Here is an 18,983-nt window from a genome sequence, read left to right on the forward strand (position 1 = left end):
CGCTTTCTCCTCACAATGGACTCTTAACCCTCTGGAACTGTGAGCCCAAGCAAACCCTTCCTTCTAATAAGTTGTCTTGGCCCTGGTATTTTATCACAGCAATGGAAAAGTAGTGAAAACAGGGGTTATGAGGCAACACCAGCTCCAATATACCAGGTTCTTACCCAAACAACTGAGACACACTTAGTTCAAAAAGCTACATCCCAGGCCAATTGGAAACCAGCAACTAGCCTTTAGGGACTGTTCAGTACTTAAGCTCACCCAGTCAGAAAGGCCAACAAAGCCCTTCCTAGGGACTTCCCCCTGGAATCATGCAAATATGGCTACTGATCTATGCTAAACTTTTTCTTTGGCTTGCTCCAGCTTCCTCCTTATAAGGCCTTCCTTCCTCCCGGCAGTCCTTCACCCACACTGGCAACACAGCTGCTTGCTCATGAAGTTGTGAAGGTGTGAGTAGGGCTTAAACACTTGCATGTACCTTTGGGAGGTGGTCCTTCCTTTCCACCAGGGTTTCAGGGTGGAACATTCTTTTCTGTTTGGCTCATTTTCCCTCACTCAAAGTGCACCCCTTTTTGTTCCAGACTCGTGTGCTTGTGCGTGTGTGTGTGTGTGTGTGTGTGAGAGAGAGAGAGAGAGAGAGAGAGTGCTGGAGGAGAATAGGACACATGTATCCCAGAGCACATGTGTAGAGGTCAGAAGGCAACTTTTGTGAGTCAGCTCCTGACTTCCACCTTGCTATGGTCTCTCCTGTTGCCGCTGTCCCCAAATTCCAGGCTGGCTGGTTTGTGAGCTTCTGGGTGATTCTGTCTTTGCTTCCATCTCACAGTAGGAATTGTGGGCTAACAAATATGACTTACCTGGGGCTTTTTACTTGTGCTCCTTTGATCAAACTGGAGTCATCAATGCTTACTCAGCAAATGCTTTTTACAAGCTGAGCTCATCTCCCCAGCCCCAGGCTATGTTTTTTTTTTTTTTTTTTTTTTTTTTTTTTTTTTAAAGGAACTCTGGGGTCTTTTGTTCTTTTTTTTCTGAAAGAGAGGCTACATTTAACCCAACTTTTTTTTTTTTTTAAAGAAGAGAAGCTGTCTAAATATAGAAGACCTCACCCATCATGCAGCTGCCCGAGGCATAGCAATATTGGTTGACTTTTCTTTTCTTTTTTTTAAAATTTCATCCTTAGGTAAAATATGTGGTTCTAAATATCCCAGGAAGTTATCACAGAAAATGCTGAATACACCTACAGTATACACCCAGCTCAGTGCTAGGTGACAGCAGAGGACAGATGTGACACTGCCCACCTTCCCCCAACCCAGCCTCAGCCAGCTGCTGTAACAAAATGTACTGTGGATAGGGCACATTCCAGAGGATCTTTGCAAAGTGAAAGAATAAACTGATTATCAGACTGGCCCCACATAGTCTGCATACATACTCAGAGGAAGAATTGTTTTTCCATGATCTGGATGACAAAAACTGAAGTGGAGGGATCTTCTACAACCTATAAATAATCTCAGGTTTTAAATCTAAACTGACAGCATAATTCTTGCACAGAAAAGAGGTGATAGCATGTGCTCTGCCAAGAATTTAATGTTAGTCAGCTTTACCGTGCTGCAATAAAATACCTGAGGTAATTGATTTAAAAAGAGGAAAGGTTCCAAGCAGGATGGTGCACACTTTTAATTCCAGCACTTGAAAGGCGGAGGCAGGCAGACCTCTGTAAGCTCCAGGCCAGCCAGGACTATGTAGTCAGACTCTGTCTCAACCAAACCAAACTAAACTAACACCAAAACAAGAACAACAACAGAAAGTTTGCCCATAGTTCCAAGCCCTGATTGGTTGGTCCAGTTGTGGGGCTTGTGAGAAGGAAGCAGATCACGAAAAATATGTGCAGAAGAGGTACAAGAGATGGTTCAGTGGTTAGAGTACTAGCTGTTTCCAGAGGATACAGGTTCAAGTCTCAGCACCCACATGGTGGTTCACAATCATTTATAACTCCAGCTCTAAAAGATCTTCTGGTCTCTGTGGGCATTGTATCCATGTGGAACACTTTCCTGAGTGTTCACACCCTCAAATATACTCCTCCTGTACTGTCCTGCAGTTGGTCTGTGGACTAGTATCATCAGGTAGAGTGGAAGGGGACCAACCATTCCTGACAGTAGACTATAAAGGCGCTTAACTGTCTCCCTTGGGTTACCTACTCTGGGTGAGGCCCATTGCTGTTATCTGTGTAGTCCTTGGAGAGTTTCACATGATGATGAGGCATGAAGTCTTCTTGCTCAGGCTCATGTGTGACCTTGGAGGCAGGTTCTCTGGTCATAGCCTCAGGAGAAGACCCATTAAACCTTCCGATTAGCATGGACATCTCACCCCCAATTTCAGGAAGGGCCCAGAATCAGAATCACAGATTTCTGACCTTAAGAAATTATTTGAGTGGGCTAGAGATGTGGCTCTAAGGCTAAGAACACTTGCTTTTCTTGAAGAGGACCCATGCTCGGTTCTAGCACCGAAGGATGAATCATGACCATATGTAACTCCAATTTGGGAGGATTCATCACCCTCTTCTGTACTCCATAGGTACCAGGCATGCGTGTGGTAAATGTACATACATGCAAGCAAAAAAAAAAAAAAAAAAAAAAAAAAAAAAAAAAAAAAAAAAAAAAACCAAAAACAAAAACAAAAAAAAAAAACAGAAAAATTTATACACATAAATGGAAGAACCCTGCTGTTTGAGGTTGCATCCTCCCATTCTGGATAGCCATTCTGAGCTTGGCGTTAAGGTGCAGGACGGCCTTGTCCCAGCAGGGCCTCTTGCTCTCTGCTTGACCTCATCTGGAGAGTGTGTCTAGACATAGATGTCCCTAGCCACATTTGATATACGGCCTTTGACACAGCTCCCTGCTAGCCCTCCCCTCCCCGCGCCTGTATGATAATTAGTTACTATATTTCTATTCATGTGATAGCAGCTTGCTGTTTAATGAAAATCAAGAATCCTTGAAGTGCCTAGTCTTAACCAGTTATGTACATCTATCCTTGGAGCTCCACACTTACTCCCCAAGGGTTACGTAACCTTTTTCTGTAGAATCAATGTTGAACTAGCTCCCCGAAGAGGTTCCCAGAGTATCTGATCTCCTACATATTCACTGGCCTTTCCAGCCTTGCACCTCGCCTTAGTGTCCCTCCTGACTTCGTGGGCTGGTGGGAGACAGCCCCCCACCCAAGGCAGGAGGAGAACCACATGTTCTGGTGCACAGGCCTGTAATCTCAACCACATGGGAGGCTGAGGCAGGAGGATCATGAGCCCAAGCCCTGCCTAGGCTACCGCGTGACTTTAAGGCTAACCTATGCAACCTAGTGAGACTCTATGACTCAAAACAAAATGTGGGAAGAGGGTTGGGGCTATAACTGTGGTTGAGCATTTGTCTCGCATACGCAAGGTCCTGGGTTCACTCCTCTGTGCTACATATACACACTCACCCAGAGGCAGGTGAGGGGGAGAGAGGGAGGGAGAAATTTGATTTGAAGGTGCTGGCAGGATGCCGTAGCAGGTAAGGGTGTTTGCCACCAAGCTTTACAGCTGAAGTTCAATCTCTGGGACATGATAGAAGGAGAGAGCTGGCTCCTGAAAGTTGTCCTCTGACCTCCACACATGTTTGGTAGCTTGCATGGGCGGAGATAGATTGATAGATAAAATAAAATGTTTCTTTTTCAATTATTTGAGTTAAAACTTTATGGTCTTAAGCTATGACTTTCTGGAGGCATTTGTCACAAGGTAGCAATTAATACAACTTCTGTGCATACACACTTACATGTAGCTACCCATTTACATGAGGGAGTGTGACAAGTGTAATGGCATGTAACATCTTAGGCTAGGTCACAGGGAGAAGATAGCTTTTGTTTGACCCGTTGGGGTAGATGGTACCAAGAAGTTTCCACTGTGCCCAAGGAAGTTCAAAGTAGTCTGTGTGGAGAGGCCATGAGGAGAAGCCAGCAGAGAGATGAGTGAGGCCTCAGCCAACAACCTGCCCTGGTCACCAGGCCTGTGGATGAAGTTGCCTCCAGATGGTTCATGTCTGGTCTCTGAGGCCTCTGGCTCAGCCCCCAGAATGGTGAAACAGCATCCCTGTTCCCTGTGTGCCTTGTCTGAATTCTTGACCCATGGGTTCTGGGTGATTGTTTGATGAGCCACAGTGACTGTCAAGTTGTGAACTGGGAGCCGGCTCCTCTTGGAAGTAATGGTTGATGCTAAGGTGCTCTGCTGTTTGTTTCTCTGAAGTATTTGCTCCTTCTCTTGAATTGCTTCAAGTATTTCTGAGACCAGTGAAGGAAGCTATAGTAGGAGTTGTTGTGGTTCAGATCTGGACCGTCTCCATGTCTGAAATGCCATGATTAAAATTCTGGCCCTCCATAGTGCTGCTGGGAGATGGTGGACCCTCAGAAGAATAAGGTCTGTGGTTGTCAGTGCAGGTGCAGTTGACCATACAGATATGGTCAAACACATCTCCCTTTTTCCATGCAATCTCTAGCCAAATGTACAACTCCATGCTCAGCATCCAGCATGCAGGAGATGCCGGATGGACTCTGTGTGATGGGACTAATGTTCATCTATGGCCAGTTTTTCTCCATTCTTCTGTAGGAACAGTTCTGAGGCTGCTGTAGTTGGATGGCCCATGAATGCCTTGGGACAGCTGAAGAGATCCGTGCCAGTGCCACACAGAAGGAGCCAAAGGCGTGGTCCTGATGCTGCTCCAGTCTATCTCTTCCCTCAGCTAGCATCCTGGGAACTGTGACTGGCCAACAATGTGCCAGGTGCATGTGATGAATGAGCAGTGCCCTTCAGCTCCTGATCGAGAGCCAAGGCCACATGGACCAGTTAGTCCCGGTGGGAGAGATGCAGCAGGCATGCAAGGTGCTGAGCTCTGCAGCAGTCATCACAACTGATTTGACCTATCCGGAACACGGATCTATCACTTTTCTAAAAACAGCCTGCTAACCCAAAGTTGCAGATGGGGAGAAAGGAGACATTCAAAGGCCAAAAGACTATCCAAGATCCTAGAACAAGTAAATAACGAACCAAGTTTTGAATGAAAGTTCCTTGTCTACTGGTTCAGGAGAGTGTATGGGATTGTGGTAAGTGCCATGGAGACTTGAGTCAGTAAGTTTAACCTGGTGTTTTGTGTGGGAAACCCAATAGAACTCTCTGCATCTCAGTTTTCACAGTCTGCTACACTTTTAGCTCACATACAACTTCCTGTGACAGAGGCCGGGTTCTCACTGTGGCAATGTTTAAAGGTGAAGTCTAAAGAAGATACCTTAGGTTACTGGGACATGCCCCAGAAGGGAGCTGGGTAGAAAACTCTTGAGATAATTTCTTACAAGATTGCTGTTATAAAAGGTCAAGTCTCACCACACCCTAATCTCTCTCTCTGGATTCCTGTCTGACAATGTGATGTTCTGCTGTGGTAGGACACCATCTGCCAAAGATCCCTGCAACAGCTACCACGATATTGGGACCATAACCCTGAACCTCTAGACTTGTGAGTTAAATGAACATTCTTTAGAATGTTACATAGCCTCAGGTATTTTGTTATAGCAATAAAAAATAAACTAGACAAGAGCTGCTTTCTGCAAAGAGTTGTCAGAAGGAATCACAAATCAGCAGCTGACAGAATTACTATAATTTTTATTTTGTCATTGTCCTTTCCCTTATAGCATCACTTCAGAGAAGCCAATTGGGAATGTTCCAATCTTTTCAGTCCCTTGTCCCCCGAGGCACTTCACAAGGCATTGTTCCAATTGACTCCAAAGCCCTAAGGCTAACAGGTTAATAGCTTCTTTTGGTGGCATTTCAAAACTATCTTTCCCTTAGGAAACATAACACATTCTCTAGTTTTCTGTTGTTAGTCTTTTTCGGCTCAATGTATTGTTTTTGGCATTCCTCATGAGCACAGCTAGCCTGGTGACAGGACACAGCACTGTTGACTCAGTCAGCAGAAACAAAACAAAGCAGGTTCCTTCTCTGCCAGAGTCCAGGACCTTGGTACAAGATAAAACTTCCAAGGCAAACAAAGCTTGGCCTGCCGAGGTCAGGCAGGACCTCCACTGAGGGAACCGGCCTTTCTGTGGCTCTTCTATGTGGGTCAAAACTCTGAGAGGGGAGAGCCAAGTAAACAGAGACCCAGCTGCACAACAAAATCTCCAAGAGTCACTAACAAGGAGGCGAGGGTTTTGGAACACTGGCCTGGAGCAAGGCTGACAAGGCCTCACAGCCGGAGAATCCAGGAGAGCACAGCCCTGATCTACATACATATGTGCGCATATGAATAAACATATGTGTATCTACATCTAGAAACATAGAAACGCATATGGTCACCTCTGGGTGATAAGGAAAACTTGTCAGAACTCCCCCAAATCATTACCCCTCGCATCTCTTACATGAGACGTGAGGGTGGTGGGGACTCTATCTTTTATCCTCAGTATTATTTGGATTTATTCCATTGAATCTGCTACTTGTTATTGAAAATTCTCTCATAAATATATAAAAATAAGCTATTTGCCCCGAAAGGTGGACAGTTCTAATAACCCAACAGAGACTAAGTACCATCTCCATCTCATATGCTCACATGTTCCCAATATGTCTAAGGGAAGACACGATCCGTCCAATTAAAACAACAACAACAAAACCTCTTTTGTGTGTGGGGTGTGTGTGTGTTGGTGTGTAGAAATATGGGTACAAGCTCATCTCATGGACCAATTCCAAGTGGAGTTTGTTGGACAACCGTGGGAGTTGGTCCTCACCTTCCATCTTGTTTGAGGCAGGGTGGCACAAGGCAGGCTAGCTGGCCCATGAGCTTCTTTCTGAAAGTTCTCCTGCCTCCACTTCTTGTCTCTCCTTAGGAGTGCTGGGACTAGAGACAGATGCTCTGGGTGAGTTATAGAGACCCAAACATGGGTTCTGATGCTTAGTAAGTGCTTTAGAAACTGAGCCATGTCCCCAGCCCATCTCTGGATCACACACTCGCAAGTGAAGGAACCCTCTGAGCCAGGGATCCAGGGTCCTACAACTAAGCATGTGGCCAGCTCTAGCTGTGAACTTCATCTGCAGCTTGTCCAGTGTGGTCTCTTGGTCTACCCTGCCTCACCTGTTTGTCAAACTCTGGCTTCAGAGCCTCTTCCGTGAAGATGTGAAAGCGCATCTTCCTGTGGCTGAAGAGCACAGCTGACTTCAGCATGACCAGCGTCTCCTCCAGCCGGTTTCCACAAGCCACCACGGCCAGGTGAATCCAGAGCTCGGGTGGTAGGGAGTGCAAACTCCTAGCTTCCCCAGGCCTCCTAGAAAGAAGAAAAAATGAAGCTGAACTTAAAAAAAAGAAAGAAAGAAAGAAAAAAAAAAAAGCCCCACTGAATGGTTGGAACATTTCAAAACATGAACTGGCACAATCTGTTATATTTTATAAAGTGATAAGCATTTTGACAATTCTTCCTGCTTGTAGAAAAATACCATTTATTCTCATATTTATCCTGGCCATAATGAGATGAGTCACCGTTTGGATGGCTATAGGTGTCTGGGACTTTTTCTGCCAGCACTCAGCTGTCTAGTGCCTGCTGGCTGCCTACAGGACTGTGTTTGGAAATAGCATTTCCAAACCCCGACAGCTGACTGGGGGCTGTGGGGCTCCCGCTTGCACAGGGCCATGGAAATTAGATTCGATGCAACTTGAACAAGAGGAGGGTGGGTTGTGGCTTTCCCATGTGAACCTTGAAACGCGATACTCCCATCATCTGGAGGTTTTTAGGTTGCGGTGGAATGCGTGACTGTTGGCTGGAAGGAGGGCTGTGTAATTGAGGGAGGTGAGGGAATGGGACAGCCTACATGTTCCCTCCCTACACACACACTCCCACTGTGTCCTAGCATAGTCTTGAAGAAACAGGTGTTAATCCTAACTGTCTGGCCAAGGAAGGGTGAAGTGGTGCATTTGCTGCTCCCCTTAGTAAGGAGCAGGCAGGGGGAGGCAGGCACATGGTCGAACATCAAGGTATCTAATACTGAATGAACAGCTGCTAGGAGAAATGGGATCCAGGAGTGTAGGATCATCACCCAGCTATTTCCTACGAATAAAAGATTGGTCCCAGCCAGGGGGACAAAGCCAAACCTCAAATGCACCACTGAGAAACATTTGCAAGCAAGCTGGAAGAAGCTGGGCTGAAAAAGGTGCCCTGAGACAAATGAAAGCAATTTACTCACACAAAAGCTTTGGAGAGCAGGGCAACTTGGATGTCAAAAACCACCTTCCTTCCAAAACCCTTCCAGTTTACTCTGCAGGCTGCCCCGCTCCTCTGGCCAACTTGCAGGCTCTTTCCAGATTGCTTTCACCAGAAGGGAAGTTGAAGTTGTGGGTGGAGCACCCTGGAAGGCGTCCCAGTTTGATTACTTAAGAGCATGCTTGGCAGAAGCGTGGCCTGGTGGCTCAGCCCCGGCTAGACGCAGCCAGTTCTTGGATTTCTTTAACTTCGAGAGTTGTTCACGTCTCTTCGGTACCCTTCTTCTCTTCGGATGTGGCCACTGGCTTCTCCCCTCTGTTACCATGACATCCCTCTGGGAGGTCTGTCCATCTCCAGCCTTACCTTTATCCCCAAATTATGTGCTGTCCTCATTAGCGTGGCAGTGAGGGGTGGGGTTTCCAAGATGGCGATCTTGTTAGTTTTACCAATTAGAATCATGTGGGGCTTGCTTGCCTTCAAGATCCGGCATAAACTGTCAATTAGGAACCTAAACTGCATCCCCTGACTGCCATCAACACACCCTGCCTGGGTGGGTGGTTACTCAGCATCGCACTCAGTCCCCTGCTGTTGGCTTCATGGGTTTGTCCCAGTCCATGTGGTGTCGTTTCTAGGACTTGACACATGAAGACTCATTCAACCCATTCGTCTTTTTTTCCCTCCTCTCTTTGATCTCTGCCAACCGCCACCCATTCTTTCATCTTTATTAAAGGCCTGGGACGTGTGAGAGAGCATCGGAGAGCAGAGGTGAACTCATAGATTTGCCTTCTACAGAGCGCAAGGAGAAGAGAAATAACACTGAAAAGGCGACAGGCCCTAGCTGGTGAAGTGCTTGCTGGGCACGCACGAGGACTTCAATCTGATCCCCAGAACCCGTGTAAGAAAAGCCAGGCATGGTGTTGCCCCCTCATAATCCTAGCACTGCAGAAGCAAGATAGGTGGGCCCTTGGGGCTCAACCCTAGCCCATTTGCTGAGTTCCAGGTGAGAAACCATCACACACACACACACACACACACACACACACACACACACACACAGTTGGATGGATCCTGAGCAACAAAACCCAAGCTTGTCTTCAGGCCTGCACATATATACACACGCTCCCAAATACACATGAGCACACATTAGCTTGTCTTCTGGCCCACACATATACACGCATGTTCCCATACACACATGAGCACACACGCCGGGGGAGCAACCGTCCCTAAGTGTCTTGCAGAAAGTGTCAAAAAGTGAAAAGCGTGTGACAGAACACTCATTGCTGATCGTGGAGGACCCTGTTAGTGACTGTGCAGTGTGACACCTTGCAAGTGAGAACAGGCCTTCTAGACAAGAAATCCAGCAGTGGCTTAGGGCAGTGGGGCCAGAGCTTCCCTGGGAGCTGTGGCGGAAGGGAGGCTAAATCAGGATGAGCCTGGGACTACGAGGACACCGGCCTTCAGGACCCTCATCCCTATAGTCTTCCTGTAGGTGTCACACCCGCTATTAAAACCAATTCCCAATCAGGGAGGAAAGACAATGTGAGCAACACCACGATCATGGTTTACACATGGTTAAGGCACCGGCCAAAAGGCCCACAATGCCCTGGGGCCTCTGAGATGTTTCTTGTACCACACCCATGACATGAGTTTTGAGTCCCTGGAACCACAAGGCACAAGAACGGGACCAAGTCCTAAACTCCTGCAAGCTGTCCTCTTAGCTCCACGTACCCATTATGATACACACATACACACACATATGTTCACACATGTAGTTCTTAAAAACACTACAAGACCCATTGTGAACAGTTGGTTAAAATTTGCCCTGCATTTGGGAACATGGGTGTGTTACAAAGGGGGCAAACGGGGCTGGAATATAGGGTAGTGGTGAGGCACCTGCTAGCATGCAAGAGATCGCCCACTCCATCCTCAGCACCTGAAGCACGAAACCGCCCCCCATCCCTAAACAGAAGGAGTCCACCACGCTCAGCTTCACACACGGACCTTCTGCATGGATAGTTAGTTTGAGCCCCAGTAGACTGGGACATACAAATCTAAATAATTTTTTTTTTTTTACACTAGGAAAGATGACAAAATAAATAAAAGTATGTCCACAATGGGCTCACCATAGATGGGGGAAGGGAACAGACGGCTTGGGTACTAAACAGTGGAGACTGGCCCAAACTTTAAAGAGCTATTTGACAAGTCAGCAGGTGTGAGGATGGCATAGACCCGTTCTCCCACACAGACTCCTACATGAAAAGCCTGCAGAAACTCTTGCGTGTTTGCACAATCCCACGCAAGAGCATGCAGAACAGTTCTGTTTATGAAATAAACTGATTACCATGCAAAGGGAAATCACCAGCATATTAGCCATGGTGAGAGCATGTGAAAAAGAATACAGCTGTGAAAAAGAATAAGCCGGACCGGCATGCTCCAGCACAAGGTCTAAGAGGAAATGAAGATGGTAAGGATTGCAAAGGATAAATACATCCAGATATCATTTAAGAAAGTGTTGTCATAGCATAATGCCATTGATTCCTGTGACTTTATACAAACCTTGTGGATGAAAGCACCAGTTACTTAGTGTCCATTTTCATCCAAGATTCTTGCCAACGTTCCTGGTCCTATTGACACATTTAAGTATCCAAAACTACTGCAATGTTAGAAGCCATGGGAAAAGCCTTTATCATGTGAATGTTGGTCATCATGATCAGTGTGGGGCCACTTTTGTTAGCTTGCCTGCTTTTGCTCTAAAATGAGACATCCTGCCCTTAAATAAAATAAAGAAAAGATGCAGATGCATCTTTTATTTGCAGATGCACGGAGAGCAAAAGTCGTTTACCAACAAGAATGGAGATAATCCAATCCGGGATGGTAGTTATTTCTGGAGGCTGACTAAAAGTTCTATTTCTTTTCTTTCACAGACGAATTCATTTTTTCGTTATGTGAATGTGTGTGTGTCTAAGTATGAGTGTGTGTCTGAGTGTCTGAGTGCTAGTGTGTATGAGTTTGTGTGTGACTATATGAATGTGTGTGAATCTGTGTGAGTCTGTGCATGCGTGTGTTTGTTTGTGAGTGTGTGTGTGTGAACACATGCCAACAAAGGCCAGAGACAGTACCGATCCTCTGGAGCTGGAGTTGCACGCAGCGGTGAGCCCCTGGATATGGGTGTTGCAGACTGAGCCCTGGTCCCCCGCAAGAGCAGCACACAGGCATTCTCAAACTCAGAGCCATCTCATTGCTTGTATTTGTGTGTGTGTGTCCCAAACCGCTGGACAAATACTTTTTCCACCGAGAAGACTATGTAGACCAGAGATGTACTTTTCGGCAGAGGGCCTGCCTAGCATGCTTGAAGCTCCGGCTCTCACCCCCAGCGCCAAATCCAAAAGAAGGGAAGGAAAACGCCCACTTCCCCAGGCACAGCAAGCCACCCCTTCCCTTCCCTGCAGGCTCCAGGACTTGGGCTTCGAGGCATGGAAAACAAGCCCCGGGCATGCATAATTCATGGTGTCTGGTAACAGGTAATGAAAAACCTCTTCTGGTGCCAGGTCCAGCACCAGTGCTAGGGATTTAAGGAGACCTCCACTGGCCCCATTGCTCTCTCATGTTACATTACAAACCTCAGGCTCTGGGTTGGAGGCCGCCCTGGCGTGCTGTCACATGAATAATGAAGTTGGGGTGGGGGGAGGTGCCTCGATGGTGTGCCTTTCACTGGCTCCCACCCACAGCACCCTCAGGCACCTCTCAAATGTCCCCCAAGTCTGCAAGGACCTGAGGAGTTCTCTCCGGGAAGCTGGAACTCTTTAACCCCTCAGGCAGGGCTCTGGGCTAGGCTAGACAGAGGTAGCTATGCTCTGGCTTGTGTTTTGAAAAAAGCAACTGGAGTGGACATTTGCTGTTCAGGATTTAGGGGATGTTGTTGTGTGTCTGAGGAGGTTTGCACAAGTGCACGTGTACAAAGGTGCATTGTTTGCAATGTATACGTGCATATGTGTGAGCTGTGTCTGCGGAGGCCAGGGGACATCTTCAGTGCTGTTTCTTGGGCGCTGTCTACCCTTTTAACTTTGAGACAGGAGTTATCATTAGTCTGGCACTCACCTGATGGGTTGAGCTGACCAGCTAAGAGCTCAAGGATCTTCCCGTCTCTGCCACCCCAGTGCTGAAATGACAAGTGCACTGTGTACCGTGCCTGTCTTGGGGTTTGAACTCAGGTCCTCCTGTCCGTAAGGCAAGTGTGTTACCATTTTGTCATTTGTTTGTTTGTCTGAAGCAAGGTCTCTTGTTGCCCAGGCTGGACCAGAGCTCATCATGTAGCTAAGACTGATCTGGAACTTCTGCTCCTCTGATGCCCAAATTGCTGGAATGGCAGACATGGCCCCCACACTCTGTCCTGACCCATTCTTTGACATACCACTGAGTCACCTCTTCCTTGGCTACCCTGTCACACAACCCTGACCCACACCCCCATCATGCCTCTAGCTGTGACCGGAAAAAATGGTCAATACCACAGATGGTGGGAGACTCCCTCCCTGGCAAGCACACTCATCTATTGTTATCAGGTATACACACACACACACACACACACATACACAGATTCTGATGCCACAGTCTTGGGGAAACCCTGGAGGCTGCTTACTAACACATAGGTACCACAGACAACCATCCCATCCACAGTTCAGCCCTCAAGCCAGGCCAGGATGCTCTCAATGACCTTTTACCTTTGCCCCTGTGCTGGGAACACCTGCCCTCCCTCAGCTCTTGCTTAGCATTTCCTTCTCTCGCCTTGGTGAAATCAAAGCTGTCTTGGGAGGACTCCATCTCCTCATGGTGCCTGTCCCACAGAGGAAACAGGATGGCCCTGGCTTCTCATGACCATCCCCAGACATAGGCATGTGCCTTCATCTAGAGGGTGATGGGCACCAAGGAGCTCTCCTGCATTTCCCCTCTCCTCTTGGTATCATTCATCATCTCCTGCCAGCTCACTCCTCACCACTGGAGCTTACTTCCAGCACCACAGCATTTCTGTCAGACCAGGTTGCCGACATGACTGCTGGGGACTCAGCCCTGACACGGTAGCCTCCAGCTTCCTGATCTTCCAGCTCTGTGCCCTTCATCATCCTCTTCTTCTCACTGAGACACTCAACACAGATTCTGTTCTCCAGCCTGAAGGAAAGTCTTTCCTAGCACCTTGCCTGGCTGCCTCCTTCATGGGAGAAGAGCCAGACAAAACGCTGGCACTCTGATTTTATGGTATAAGTCTGTGTTTCTTCTCCCAAGTTTACCTCAGCCAACGGCTACGTATTTCATTATTTCATTGCAATTTACACCGTATATTTCAACATTATCATAGGAGACATTATAAACAAACATTTATCCTTAGGAAAAAGATGAAAATAAAACACTTACAAACATACATGTTTCACATGCAAGCATCCTATCCTCAGCCCTCAGCCAGGCCAAGATGCTCTCGATGAGTTGAAAACCATAAAACACTATATATATTTTAAACATGACATAGTAAAATGCTAGGGCTGGCAAGAGGGCTCAAGCCAGATGATGTGAGTTTGATCCCTGGGACCCACGTGGTGGAAGAAAGAATAGATTCCTTCAAGTTGTCCCATGACATCCACACATGCACCACGACACCCGTGCATTCTTTTTCCAACTAAGTAATTAAAATATTAAAAATCATATAAAATAGTAAAGTTGGCAGATGAAAACTTTTTCCCTCATCCCATATTTTTTTTCAAGTTTTCATGTTGTAATCAGGTCTGTATTCAATCGAATACATACTTTTCTTCCCCTTTTTTGCAGCTGGTTGATGGCATACATATGTGCCCATGCGTGCAAGCGTGTGTGCATGTGTTTGTGTGTGTGTGTTTATACACAGATATTTAAGACAGGGCCTCATTCTGTAGCCCTTTCTGGCCTGGAACTTATGTAGACCAGGCTAGCCTCACACTCACAAAGATCCATTTGCCTCTGCCTCCTTCGAGCTTTTGATTAGAGCATTTGCCAGCATACCTGGCATGCTCTAATTTAATTTTAGTTGCTATTTATTATTTGATTCTTTCATTTTTCTTGTTCCTTTTAAAAGCCCAAATAACCACTGCTTTATTGGCTATCTACTATTCTATCCAAGGAAACACCATTACCTATAATAATTTCTTTCATTGGTTCTCTCCAATTATTTCGTTATTTGAAAAGCTTGCACCAAGCAGCAATAGCCAGTGGATTTTTCTTCTTCTGCACTATTTCTTTAGACTGAATTCTTAGAAATGAAACTGCTGGTTAATATCTATCATCTTATTAAGAATGGCTCAGCCTGGCGTTGCGCACGCCTTTGATCCCAGCACTCAGAGGCAGAGACACGTGGATCTCTGTGAGTTTGAAGCCAGCCTTGTCTACAGAGCAAGCTCCAGGGCAGCTGGGGCTGTTACACAGAGAAACCCTGTCTCGAAAAACCAGGTCTCAGTTTTGCCAGGTTCTCAAATCTATCTAAGGCCTTTGTGGGGGAAATGGGCCTTGAGAAAGTAAGTAAAACAAAAACCAGACAGGACTGAGCCACCTTGAGCCACTTGTGAAATGAAATCAGAGTCAGTGGCTTGCATAACTGCTTCCTGTTCCCTGGGGGTGATGGATGGTGTTTGCAGGCGACAGGCTCTCCATGCCCAATCCCTTTCTAGCAACGTCAAAGTCTCAGTCCGGTGCTGATACACCTTGAACGCAGTTCTAATATTGCTTAACCCTCCTTCAGTAGACAGAACCTCAGCAGGGAAATGGATGTGGCTGAAACCAAACAGCGGCATTTTGTTCTCTGTCAATCATCATATACCTATCTGTTTACTACCATTCCTAGTACAGACTAGAATAAAAGAAGTCAAAGAAAAGAAAGAGAAGAAGAAAACAAAAAGGGAAAGGAAAAGAAACACCTGGGAGGCCAAGACAGGAGGAGCATGGCTTTGAGGCCAGCCTTGGCAGTACAGTGAGTTCAGGCCAATTTGGGCTACACAGAGAAACCCTGTCTCTAGATACGGTTCAGGGGGTACATTGTTAACCTGGCATGTGCAAAGTGTTGTATTTGATCCCCAGCACCACAACAATAAATAAAGGGACTTAGAGAAGTGAAGCCCTCCAGCACAGCTGGTGGCATTATAGGCTCTGACAGCCACCCTGGAAAACTGGCACTTCCTGAAAATACTAAATATAGAGTGCACCACCCGACTCAGCAATTTCACTCCAGGCTATGTACAAGTACTGAAAATGTATGTCTGCACAAAATCTGTACACAAATGTCCACACCAGCATCAATCACAATCACCAAGCCCACCCATAAGTATCCTTCAAATGACGAATGCTTCTGTAAAATGTGGCAAGCTACACAATGAAATAGTATTTGGGAACAAAAAGAAATGAATGACTGATATGCATACTGAGTCTTCCGATAAATTAGCAGATATAGTTTCTTCTCTAATTGAACAGGGGTGGTGGTTGCACAATTTTATAAATAAACTAAAAATCACGGCATTGTATATGTGTCTACAAGTACTGGGATTAAACTGCGACCACCACTGTGGTTAAGTAAATAAACATGGATTTTGTAGAAAAAAAAACTTTAAAACAGGCCGTGGTAGTGCAGCAACAACATATGTGGCACGAGGGAGCCTGGAAGCCGCTGCCCCGATCGTCCAGTCTCCCGCTTCCCCACACTCACATGAAAAATGATCTTCAGAACCAGAGAGGCAGCTCAGGCGGAGCCAAGGCTCCCACACCTCCCCTGCCTGCTGTCTGAGCCAAGCGGCTCCTTAATCGCTTCAAAGTCTCAAGTGTGTGACTTAATTAAACTTCCATTTCTGGAGTGTATAAATAATGGAAAACGGCATTTATGTGTAGTGCTGTTTACTCTGTAGCCTATTACTACAAAACACACTGAATTATTAAAGCGGGTAATTGGTTCTGCTTGGCCCTTCTTTCCGGTGCCTCCTGTCACCTCTCTTATCAGAGTTCCCCTTAACTGACAAGCAGAATTAACTCAGGCAAGCCTGATGCCGTGATAGAGCCAGGGAAAGCTGCAAGCAAGATTACACTTCTTTAACACAGCTCCGGACGGCCAGCAAGGAGCCCTGCTCCGGGAAGGAAATGCAGAAATGCCCTGTGGAATTATCAATCTAAGAAGCTGATTATGCTCACCACAGGCAAGAGGGCATTAGAAGTGCTTCTCTACAGCGATGCTTGGCAGGATGAGCCCATTTGGCCACCTGAATATGGAAGAAGGCTGCGAAGGAGCCAGAGCGGTGGGGGAGGAAATGGAAACTCTAAGCACAGTCCCTGAAAAGGCAATCTACTGACGTGGGATTCTATCCAAATCACACGTGGGCAGCAGCAGTCACTCACAACTGTTCTTGAAAAGCCGCAAATTGTGTTTGTGTGTCTGTGTGTGTGCACATGTGTGCATATGTGGAAAGGCCAGAGGACCACCTCAGGCTGTCATTCTTCCTCAGGAGCCCATTCTTTTTTTTTTTTTTTTGAGACAGGGTCTTTCAGTGGGATGTAGAGCTTACCAATTCACTTAAGCCAGCCAGCAAATGAGCCTCAGGAATCTACCTGTCTCTCTCCCCGGTGCTGGGATTTCAAACATGTGTTTTTCACACGACTGCTAAGGATGGACATCAGGTCTTCTTCCATATGTAGTGAGGATTTCCTGACAGTTATGTCCCCACTCCTAATCCACACAGCTCAGAAACAGGAATGAAGACAAAACACTTCCCCTGAGGAGGCAGTGATCAGACCTTTCACTTGAAAGGCAGGCATGACACCGAAAACTTTGCTAACACTTAAATCACTTTTAATGACCCATGGTTTGGAGTCAAATCAAGTATCATTAATCTTTCAAAACAGCCAAGCTGATGGCTTGCTTGGAGTCACAGTACCATATGAAGGATGTCAAAGGCATGCCAAAAACCTGCCATGGGGGGGCTTCATAAACCTAGTTGATAAATGCATTAATTAGGAATAGTACAGTTTAGACTTGGTTTCTGGTATCTGAGACATGGCTGGGTTCCTAAACAAAGTCTAGGGATAACGCAGTGGAGGTGGCTCATGTCTGAAGTGGGCAGCCACGTCTGTGTGTGCGTGTGCTTTGTGACATCTCTGCACACACATGCACATGCTTTGTGATTATTGAGTGACACCCTAAGGGACCAGACCGAGGGAACACACTTGAGAGGCCAGGCTTCCCCTCCCCCTTCTCGGTGGTTTCACCCAACAGAAATAATCCTCTCTTGCTGTCAAGTGATATAATCAAGATATGGGCAGGACCAGGCTTCTTTCACAGAATGAGGAGACTTCTTCCCTGTCTCTCCTTGTAGCTTCCGGGTCCCAGCAATGTTCAGAGTTCAGGAAGGTGTAGCTGGGTCACTCCAGCTGTCACTGTAAATGGTACATTTCTGCACACAGCTCCTTGGTTTTAAGTCTCTTCCCTCCCTCTTCTTTTTCTTCTTCTATTGATTGACTGACTGACTGACTGACTGACTGACTGACTGATTGATTGATTGATTGATTGATTGATTGACTTTTGGGATAGTCTTGCTATGTATCCCAGGCTGGCTCCACACCTGAAATCCTCCTGTCTCAGCCTCTTGGGTATTGGGTCTACAGGTAGCTCCACACCCAGTCAATGAATATCACTCGTCCTTTTTTTATTTGTAAGGAAACCAACCTTAGGACTTCCTCCATTAGCTCCCCCAATCCACCTCTGCTACCAAGTCTAACTTCTTGAGACCCTTAGCTAGCTGAATCTGTAAAGGCCTTTCTTAAATGATGAGCTCACACAGCTCAGCAGTTCCAGGTGGCAGAGACTGTGCTTCCGGTCATTGTGCTAAACATACCACATAAGTGAGGTAGAAAGAGCCCTCTCTAGACTGATGAAGCTTCCATTCAGGGCTCCTGGGGTAGACTGGACTCCAGTCCTGGACTCACAGCCTTTTTGTGTGCCCTAGTGTGTGTTACGATTCCCACAACACACCTTAAGCAACTCTGCAATTATCTAACACCTTTTGCTTTTTTCTATTTTAAAATTCTGTGCTGGTACCTTGACTAATACTCACTTGACTTTTTTTTTTTTGCCTTGTGGCTGTTCCTGACACAGAAGATTTGATTTCTCCACCATCTCTTCTTTTCAAATTAGGATATTGCTGGTATTTTTAAAACATGAACCAGCAGAGCTAGCTTGAAATAAATCCCTTCCCTTGATGTGGAAGGGAGGAGAATCAGAGGATAACACAGAATCAGAAAATTTTATCTCAGCGCTTGAAAAAATATAAGGGCCAGTACTTGATTGGGAGGCAGAGGAGAAATGGTCTAAGTTCTTCCCATCCTCCAACACCTTAGGACATCCCCAGTGTTTAATACTCATAGTCATTTCTAAACTTTCAGTTTTGGCTGTTTGGTGTGTGTGTGTGTGTGTGTGTTTTGTGTGTTTGCATATTACACAAGTAACTGCTTCGTAGCAATTTCCTCTAAGATGAAACATTTTATCTTGGAGGGGGTCTGTGAAGACCCAAGAAAGGTAGGGGCTGGAGAGAAGGCTCAGCAGTTAAGAGCATTAGGTACTTTTCCTGAGGACTAAGGTCCTGTTCTCAGCACTTACATGGCAGCTCACAACCATCTGTTACTCCAGTTCCAGGTTATCTGATGCCCTCTTCTGGCCTGTGCAGGCACTATGCATG

The 18,983-nt window shown here is 46.3% G+C and overlaps 1 protein-coding gene across 1 annotated transcript in view; it reads right to left on the minus strand.

Moving 5' to 3' along the window:
• Gxylt2 (glucoside xylosyltransferase 2) overlaps nt 1–18,983 on the minus strand; it is an 81,294-nt gene that overhangs the window by 48,494 nt on the left and 13,817 nt on the right. The window contains exon 2 of the mRNA XM_055628648.1: nt 7,137–7,326. Within this exon, the coding sequence (XP_055484623.1) occupies nt 7,137–7,326 (190 nt within the window). The remainder of the gene's footprint in view (nt 1–7,136; nt 7,327–18,983) is intronic.

The sequence above is a fragment of the Psammomys obesus genome, unplaced genomic scaffold, assembly GCF_907164565.1.
Source record: "Psammomys obesus unplaced genomic scaffold, mPsaObe1.curated_primary_1811, whole genome shotgun sequence".
Classification (NCBI taxonomy): domain Eukaryota; kingdom Metazoa; phylum Chordata; class Mammalia; order Rodentia; family Muridae; genus Psammomys; species Psammomys obesus.